At 41.4% G+C, this 10,145-nt stretch overlaps 1 protein-coding gene across 1 annotated transcript; it reads left to right on the top strand.

Moving 5' to 3' along the window:
• The first annotated feature begins 321 nt into the window (after positions 1-321).
• LOC133398378 (gastrula zinc finger protein XlCGF57.1-like) lies at positions 322-9,056 on the top strand. Its single transcript, XM_061669963.1, has 3 exons — positions 322-601; positions 986-1,130; positions 5,882-9,056. The coding sequence occupies exons 2-3, from the start codon at positions 1,007-1,009 to the stop codon at positions 7,438-7,440; spliced, it is 1,683 nt and encodes a 560-aa protein (XP_061525947.1). The 5' UTR covers positions 322-601; positions 986-1,006; the 3' UTR covers positions 7,441-9,056.
• Positions 9,057-10,145: the final 1,089 nt, after the last annotated feature.

The raw sequence follows: 10,145 nt of genomic DNA, 5'->3' as shown, positions 1-10,145 counted from the left end.
ATAAGAGATAGAGAGAAGAGAAGATAAACATGCCCACATTGCAGTTTTTTCACTTCCGCCTCATCTCTTGGGCCAGTTTTTGCTTTGAGTTGCGAGCATTGTTTTTGGAGGGTTTCCAAAAGATAAAAACATTTCAATACTTTTTAATGGAGAAAATGGATTTGATGTACAAGTAAATGGAGTCACCCTCACTGTTTTAAGCAGTGTACTTTATTCAGGATCACATATCCACGTTACAGTCTAGCACCAAAAGTCAGTTTTTTTTAGTCTAGTTTGACTTCATTTGGCTCAAACCGGTGGCCTGCCGTAAAGGATCATGGGTAATACATCTCCTTTCCCTTCTCGCCATGCGGGAGGAGCGACGATCGTGCTTCAGCAAATCTTCCTGAATTTGGACCGAATGTTGCGAATCGTCGACGCTTGACGCCCCTGATCGCGACTTTAGTGGACTAAAACATCATTCGTGCCATCTTCGTGTCCGGTTGGAGTCGCCTCGTGCACGTCGAAGCTTCTCGGCCTAGCTTAGCTTAGCTTAGCTTAGCTTGCTAGCAAAGAGACGCGTTTGGGATCAACACTTTGCTCAGCAGAGATCAAGCGGGAGGTAAAGTGTTCTTCTTTACACCACCTACTAGTGTCTAAAGCTTAAATGGAGTGAAAATAACACACACACACCAACTACAACATTAAATAATATCCTCGAACAATTCTTTTCGAAATAGTTATTTGTTGTTATTATCTCCATCTGGATCCTTTTGTGGAATAATGTCTGTCATGTTTCATCACAAATTGTTTCTCCTGAAGTCAAAAATTAGCCGTCTTCTTCATCTGTTACAATACATAATTACGTTTTAATGTTTCATTTTGTTGACTTTGGTGCTTTGCCGTTTTGACTCATCTGCTGTTTGACTCCCAATGTCCAAATCGGAATCTTGAGTTCAATGTTTCACATGTTCGATGATCACTTGCTTTTCTCATCCCTCCAAAGTGTTGCGATCGTCGTGTGAAAATGTGTGCAAGGACAGCAGAGTACGAGGAGGAACTTTGGGGCCCAAAAGAGGAGAAGGAGCCACAACGTCAACTGCTGGACGCTGCGTTCAATCTGCAGCCTCGAATTGTGCTCCGCAGAGCAGGTGGGTTCACTTGTTGCATGCATTCGAATTTTATTGCTGTTCCTGTTCCTGTGTTTCTTTCCAGCCTCCGTTTGATGACTCATTCACTGCCAGACATTTTCACTCCGTTTTCACGCCCCACAGAATATTGTGTACTATGACGATGTCAACACCAAAACCACCGAAAGAAAGATCCGACTCTCTTTCTTTCATCAGAAAAAAAGTTCGTCTCTCCCTTATACCGTTCTTTAGTAATCAGCAGTCAAATATAGGCGACTTTCGGCCAAATCTGTTCGTGGAGGAAAAACAGCCTTTTTGTGAAAGCAGACGCATCAAGCAGAACAATGACTTTGACACCAACATTTTTTTCCTTTCGTGAAAACCTCAAACATCTGAACATAAAACAATACAGAGAAAGTACAGAAAAATAATATATTTACAAGTATAACTCTGTGCAGAATTGACATGAGACAAAGATGCGTGAACACATGGGGCTCCCAGACTTGCGCTTCGTCCGTCGTAATTCTCCTCCTCTACCGTTCGCTCAATAGTCTAGTTTTTTTTTTGGACCTTGCGCTAAAATCTAGCCAAGTTTTAGCCACATCTGGATTTTATTCTTTGGTGGCAGTGAACGGGATCTCGTGTGGTTGTCGGTGTCCTTGAAACCAGTCCCGACTTCTGCTTGAAGCACAACCTGTGCAGTTTAGAAATATTTTTATGACCGTATTTTCACGACTATATGGCGTACGTAAAAGTCGTACATTTTCTCCAAAATGGACGGGGCGCCTTGTGTCCAAAATGTATAAATGTTGTTGTGTGACGAGCGCGCCGCTTGACTGACTGGGAGCGTTTCCTGCCGACACGCTGCTTATACAGAGGAAATGCGGACGTAAAGGGGGGAGGGTCCGCGTGAAGGAGGACGCTAAAGGCACGCCCCCGGTAGGTATATAGCGCCGGTCAAGCTAGCCTCCACTCGTAAAGTAAAGTAGCAATCAATCACTTTGTTATTATAAATGGAATATATATAATATTTATGCTGTGCTGCAATTTTGTATCTGTTTTTAAACGTAATCATCTGGTGACCAAATGTCTCGCTTTGTTTGTAGCTAGCAAGCTAAGCTAGAATAAACGATCTTCAAAATGCATCGAGACAAGTTCACCTGGACACAAATATTTGATGAATGATGCTTTAGTACGGTAAAATAATGATGGATGTCTGTCGAGCCTTCAATGCAGAACTAATTTGAAAAGAAGTATATCTGCAATGGGTGGCATGGAAGACGACTGGTTAGCACATCTGTCTCACAGTTATGAGGTTTGGGGTTCAAATCCCAGCCTCGCCTGTGTGCAGTTTGCGTGTTCAGCGCCTGCGTGGGTTTCCTCCAGCACTCCGGTTTCCTCCCACATCCCAAAAACTTGCGTGGTTCGTTGATTGAAGACTCTAAATTGCTCGGTTAAACATAAAAACAGAATACAATGATTTGGAAATCATATTCAACTTATATTTCATTGAATACACTACAAAGACAAGATATTTCATGTTCATGCTGAAAAACTTTATTGTTTTTCGCAAATAATCATGAACTCAGAATTTTATGGCTGCAACACGTTCCCAGAAAGCTGCGACAGGTGGCAAAAAAGACAAAGTGAGAAAGTTGAGGAATGCTCATCAAACACCTGTTTGGAACATCCCACAGGTGAACAGGCTCATTGGGAACAGGCGGGTGCCATGATTGGGTAGAAAAGGAGCTTCCCTGAATTGCTCAGTCATTCACAAGCAAAGATGGGGCGAGCCTCACCTCTTTGTCAACAAGTGTGTGAGAAAATAGTCCAACAGTTGAAGGACAATGTTCCTCAACGTACAATTGCGAGGAATTTAGGGATTTCATCATCTACGGTCCATAATATCATCAAAAGGTTCAGAGAATCTGGAGAAATCGCTGAATGTAAGCGTAAAGGCCGAAAACCAACATCAAATGCCCGTGACCTTCGACCCCTCAGGCGGCACTGCATGAAAAACCGGCATCAATGTGAAAAGGATATCAATGCATGGGCTCAGGAACACTTCAGAAAACCAATGTCAGTCAGTACGGTTCAGCACTACATCTGTAAGTGCAACTTGAAACTCTACTATGCAAAGCAAAAGCCATTTATCAACAACACCCAGAAACGCCGCCGGCTTCTCTGGGCCCGAGCTCATCTGAGATGGACTGATGCAAAGTGGAAAAGTGTTCTGTGGTCTGACAAGTCCGCATTTCAAATTGTTCTTTGAAATTGTGGACGTTCTGTCCTCCGGGCCAAAGAGGAAAAGAACCATCCGGACTGTTATGGACGCAAAGTTCAAAAGCCAACATCTGTGACGGTATGGGGCCGTGTTAGTACCAATGGCATGGGTAACTTACAGATCTGTGAAGGCACCATTAATACTGAAAGGTACATACAGTTTTTGGAGAAACATATGCTGCCATCCAAGCAACGTCTTTTTCATGGACCCACCTGCTTATTTCAGCAAAACAATGGCAAACCACATTCTGCACGTCTTACAACAGCGTGGCTTCGTAGTAAAAGAGTGAGGGTACTAGAGTGGCCTGCCTGCAGTCCAGACCTGTCTGCCATTGTGTGGCGCATTATGAAGCGTAAAATACGACAACGGAGATCCCGAACTGTTGAACAGCTGAAGCTGTACATCGAGCAAGAATGGGAAAGAATTCCACGTACAAAGCTTCAACAATTAGTGTCCTCAGTTCCCAAACGTTTATTGAATGTTGTTCAAAGAAAAGGTGATGTAACACAGTGGTAAACATGAGCCTGTCCCAGCTTTTTGGGAACGTGTCGCAGCCATCAAATTCCAAGTTCATGATGATTTGCTAAAAACAATAAAGTTGATCCGTTTGAACATGAAATATGTTGTCTTTGTCGTGTATTCAATTAAATAGAAGTTGAACATGATTTGCAAATCTTTGTATTCTGTTTTTATTTATCTTTAACACGATGTCCCAACTTCATTGGAATTGGGTTTGTACTTTTTGGGAAAATACAGTTTGACATTTTTTGTCATTTTGCTGCTATTTCGATAACAGATATTTAACTTTGTACAGTATAAAAAGTTCAGTTGCATTCATTAGTTATCTCGTGTACATTTTCCTATTTTTTTTATTTTATTCCCCCCTCTTTTACCAGATGCCACGATCAGGAAAATAAAAAGTCCCATGTTGCCCAGCCCTACACTCACCGTGCCATATTTGTTCATACGAGGCATTACTTCTCACCCCAAATGTTTTGAGTTTTATCGACTTTGATCGATGGAACCATTTTTACTGGTGACTGTCAAACATTATGCCAACGCTCGACAAAGTAGAGTTTTTCACAGTAGCTGTCTGTTGTCATACAAGATCGGCCGAACTCCCAGAGACAAATTCCTTGTGTGTTTGACATACTTGGCAAATAAAGATGTTTCATTGTTGCGATTATCTTATGCTTTTATTGTATTTGAAGATACCTAATCGTTGCCTGTCTCATGGCCATATGCCATATTCCAACAGGCAGTATAGCAGTTACGACCCAGTGCCGTAAAGTGTCATTGTGTTTTGGTGTGCAATGACTCCTCCGAACCCAACTTTGATGACAAAATTCTTGTTAGCACACAGTTGTTGTCCGCGCATTATTGGACATGATAATCTGCCAACAAAGCCGCCATTCAGGCAGTGATTAGTGACTCAGTGTCACGATGATCAGCGACAGTAACTTCATCACGCAGGCAGCTCCCCTCTGGCATTTCCGCAGCTGCGGATGTCTCATTTACTCCAGGGACGTTCCGTTCTGCCGTCTTGTGCCAGTGACGAAGCTGGCATGGAGGTGAAGAATAGTAACTTCGTCATGTGATGATTTGTGAGGCTAGCTAGCTGTAATGTTCCATCGTCTTGTCAACATATATAAGGAGTTCCAGTCTTATTACTTGTTCTGTTGTGGACAGTGTAATGTCTGAAGTCTTGAGTGTGGGTCGTTAAGGGCGGGCCCTGTTGATTGGCGGTCGGACAAAGGAACATTTCAGCTGGAACGTTGGCTCAAGTTAGTCAATTTGAGTACGGAGTGACTGAGCGTGAGTTAAGTTAGCTAACCCTCCACGTACTTTGCTGTCGTACACAAAACGTTATCCTCACACTTGATCTTTGCTTAAAAATGTTTTGCTGACAAACGTCTCTCTTTGTGTGCGGCTAGCAAGCTAAGCTAGGCTAAACTAGCTTGGGAAGATTCAAAATGCATCGAGACAAGTTTACGAGATCTGATGAATGATGTTTTCGTGTGGTAAAGTAGTGATGGATGTACTCTGTCAAGACAACAATTCAGTATTAATTTGGAAAGAAGTAGATCTGCAGTGGATGTAGAATGGGAAGTCGACTCGATTTTACTGCACGGCACAATTTGTTTTGCGCATCTCAGTTTAACAATCCTCTGTCATTGGCCAGAATGAGATAACCCCCAGACCCCCCTATAATTGTTTATTTTTATTTTTATTTTGCCACCTTTTTCATGCCTTTGGTGTTTGCATGTCAGTTGTGTTAGCCATTGCTCTTGTTCTCTCTCAGTATATTATGTTTTTAGCCTTGTCTGAAAATGCAGCTTGATCGTACTTTATGCGCCCCTGCTAATTTCTGTGTCGGAGATACGTGACACACATGAAAGAGATGCCTGATCCCTGCAAAATACACATTAGTCACAACATGAGAACAGATTTTCCAAACCATTTGTGTTTGTCTTCTTGTGTTTTACAGACATCACTAAAGATCTTCGTACTGACCAGCAGGAGCCAGAGCCCCTTCACATTAAAGAGGAAGTGGAGGACGAAGAACTCCACCACATCAAAGAGGAAGAGGAGGAGGTCACCAAGTTTCCATCGACTGGTGTTCCTCTAAAGAGTGAAGACAAAGTTCAAAGTGAGGAGAGAAGGGGGGCGGAGCCTCCAAGCAGCAGCTCAAGGCAACTCATGACAACAGAAGGTGATGGAGATCACTGTGGAAAATCACAAGCAGACGGCATCTTAGCGCCACTGTCAGACAGTGACGACATGAAGTCACACTCGACTCACACTGATGATGGACAGTCTGAAGTTGATAAGACATTTCAGACTGACAACAAACAATGGAAATGTTCTCAGTGTGGGAAAACACTAGCTAGTAAGAGTACTTTGAAACAACACATGAGAACACACACCGGTGAGAAACCTTTTTCCTGCTCAGTTTGTGGTCAAAGGTTCACTCAGAAGGGAAGCTTAAACACACACACAAGAATACACACTGGTGAGAAACCTTTTTCCTGCACCGTTTGTTGTCAAAGATTTTCCGTGAAGGCACACTTAAAAATACACGCAAGAACGCACACTGGTGAGAAACCCTTTTCCTGCTCAGTTTGTGATCAAAGGTTCTCTGAACATGGAAGTTTAAAAACACACACAAGAACCCACACTGGTGAGAAACCTTTTTCCTGCTCAGTTTGTGGTCAAAGGTTCACTCAGAAGGGAGGCTTAAACACACACACAAGAACACACACCGGTGAGAAACCTTTTTCCTGCACAGTTTGTTGTCAAAGATTTTCTGTTAAAGCACACTTAAAAATACACACAAGAACGCACACTGGTGAGAAACCCTTTTCCTGCTCAGTTTGTGATCAAAGGTTCTCCCAAAAGGGAAACTTAAAAAGTCACACAAGAACGCACACTGGTGAGAAACCTTTTTCCTGCTCAGATTGTGACCAAAGATTCTCTAAGAAGGAAACCTTAAAAAGACACACAAGAACGCACACTGGTGAAAAACCTTTTTCCTGCTCAGTTTGTGACCAGAGATTCTCTAAGAAGGAAACGTTAAAAATACACACGAGAACACACACTGGTGAGAAACCTTTTCCCTGCACCGTTTGTGGTCAAAGATTTTCTGTGAAGGGATACTTAAAAATACACACAAGAATGCACACTGGTGAGAAACCTTTTTCCTGCACCGTTTGTTGTCAAAGATTTTCTGTTAATGCACACTTAAAAATACACACAAGAACGCACACTGGTGAGAAACCTTTTTCTTGCACTGTTTGTGGTCAAAGATTTTCTGGAAAGGGAGGTTTAAAAATACACACAAGAGCACACACTGGTGAGAAACCTTTTGTCTGCTTCTATTGTGGCCAAAAATTCTCTGTGAAGGAACACTTAAGAACACACACAAGAACGCATACTGGTGAGAAACCTTTTTCCTGCTCAGTTTGTGGCCAAATGTTCTGTTATACGTATCAGGCTAAGACACACAAGTGTGCGGGTGAGAAGAGCAGTGATCAAGAAGCTTTTTAATGAAAATGTAAATGTTTAATCTGAAAACTAATTACCTGATTTACAAAAGTCTACAGTCTTGTATTCTGTGTACCAGATTTTATTATATTCTTCTTCTTGACCATATATTTTCTCAAAGACCCTCAAGTGTAAAGAATTAACATTGGTGCCAAAATACTTAAAAGGGACTAGTTGAAGGTGAGAACACGGGCACGTATGCCATCGTGCTGGACTCAAAAATGTCTCCCGAAAAAAGCTCCCCAAAACACACTCAGTCGTCATTTTAGTCATTTACTGATGAAATATTTAATTTTCAGCGAGATTTTGGCCTGCCCACAGTTTGGATATGTCAGCCTGTTACAGCCTGACGCAAAATGAGCAGGAGCCGATTACATTTCCTCATTGAACTTCTGTGTTTTCCATGGTGTAATTTGTCCCCATATTGAAAGTCTGGGACAATAATGATAATAAGAATACAATAATAAGACAATAATGAGCAAAAATAGTGATAGTGATTGTTTAAAAAATAAAAATTTTGAATTTTATTTTTTTAATAACTTTTTTTATTTTTAAATTCTTCTTTGAACGTACGTCAGCTCAATTTTGAATTGATTGCACCACAAATGTATTGTATATGTGTGAATGTATGTATAGATCAAAAGTATGTATGGATCACAGAGGCGTTTCTGTCGGTGGCATTGTGTGACAGACGTGGACTTTGGCTGTCTGTCATAACGTCGGCTGACCCATGACGGGGGTCTCCCGGCCGAACGCGTTTCGTCGTTTAATATCCTGAAACTGCAGGTGATCTGATTTTATTTCATCTGATCCATATAATCTAAAATATTGGGCTGATTGTGGAAATATTTGTCAGAGGTTGAAGCTGCGATGAGAAGAGATGTCCGCATAAATTTTGGTGATGATTGTTGACAGTTTTTGGGTGTTATTGGGTTAGGTTAGAGACCCTTCGTTATCGATGTTTCTTGGGTTCATGTATGAGGCCTGCAAGGATGTGGCAATCACCCGCCGTGTTTGTATGATTTTACTGATGCAATTTTTGAGCACATCAAATGAGTGATTGAACATAATTCTGGGGTACTGGTTGTCGTTCATGTGATGCAGTGGTGTATGACTGCAAAGTAAGATATAATACCAGCTTCAACAAAGTGGTGTTTGGAAACTCAAGCAAGCTGTATATTTTTTTTTCCTGAAAAAAGTGAGGGGATTCCACCTGACAGCTACGATGTATAAAATATGACCCATTACTGCCACTTAATAGTATAGGACATTCCTTTTCCCACACCAGCGATGGCAAGTGATTTTCCATTTTCGATTTTGCAGATGAAAAGGGGGCGTTTGATAGGAAATGAGTTATTTACCAATTGCTCCAAAACGTTTTGATGTTATTGGAAATGACTGCCAGTTTAATTTTCTTGAGCAAATATCCATAAAACAAACTTGTTCGTGAAATGTAGACCATGAAGACACATACTTCCTTTAAGCAATGCATGCATTTTCTCCAACGTTTTCGTGATGTCAATATCAAATAAGTGAATGATTGATTGAAATAAGACTGGAAAGAAACCTTTACTTTTGGTGGTAAAGTGTATTTGTGATCCTTAATAAAATACACTCCTTTAAACAGTGAGGGCTACTCAATTTGCTTGTACATCAAATCCATTGAAATGTCTTTTCACCACTGGAACCCCTCCAAAAACAAAATGCTCTCAACATAAAGGAAAAAAATGGCCCAAGCGACAAGGCCGAAGTGGAAAAACTGCAAAGCTGGGGCACTGCGGAGGATCACAAGCAGACGGCCTCTTAGCTCCACTCTCAGATAGTGACGACATGACGTCACACTCCTCACTCTGATGAAGATGATGATGAAAAGTCCGAAGGTGATACGACATCACGCTGACAACAAACGATGGAAGTGTTCTCAGTGTGGGAAAACGTTTGCTTGTAAGAGCGAACGACGCATGACAAGACACACTGGTGAGAAACCTTTTGCCTCCTCAGTTTGCGGTCAAAGATTCTCTCGTCAGTATCGGGCTAAAACACACAAGTGTGCAGTGAGAACAGCAGTGATGAAGAAGCTTTAAAGGAAATTACGATCACACTGATTTACAAACATCTACATTCTTGGCTTCTGTCTACCATCTTTTATTTTTTCAATCTTTTCATTTTCTTTGTATCTTCGAAAAGCCTCCTGTGGACAAATGTTGAGAATTATCACTGGTGCCAAAATACTTTTCTTATGTTTTAAAATGAGCAAATGATTGATCGAACTAGATTGTGATTCGATGTTTGACTTTAGGTGAAAAGGTTGAAAAGTGTGAATGGGATCCGTCATAAAATACAATTCTTCAAACAGTGAGAGTCACTCCATTGTCTTGTATGTCAAATCCATTTTCCCTGTTGAAAAGAACTGAAATGCCTTTAATCCTTTCAAAACCCTCCAAAACCAAAATGATGGCAACGTAAAACAAATAAGGCGGGGCCGGGATTTGAACCCCAGTCCTCAGAACTGTGAGGCGGATGTGCTAACCAGTCTAACCAGTAGAAGGCTGGAGAACCGCAGGATGCTGAGCCAGGACGACAGTGAATTAATGTGAAGGGCATGATAGGCATTAAACTGTCGATCAAGTGAATCATCTCAACATTTTACTGTATCAGAATCAGAATCAGAATCAGAATCATCTTTATTTGCCAAGTATGTCCAAAAC

Source organism: Phycodurus eques, unplaced genomic scaffold (assembly GCF_024500275.1).
Source record: "Phycodurus eques isolate BA_2022a unplaced genomic scaffold, UOR_Pequ_1.1 contig_101, whole genome shotgun sequence".
Classification (NCBI taxonomy): domain Eukaryota; kingdom Metazoa; phylum Chordata; class Actinopteri; order Syngnathiformes; family Syngnathidae; genus Phycodurus; species Phycodurus eques.
Note: the sequence above shows the minus strand (reverse complement) of the source record. Positions and strands in the feature narration are given on the sequence as shown.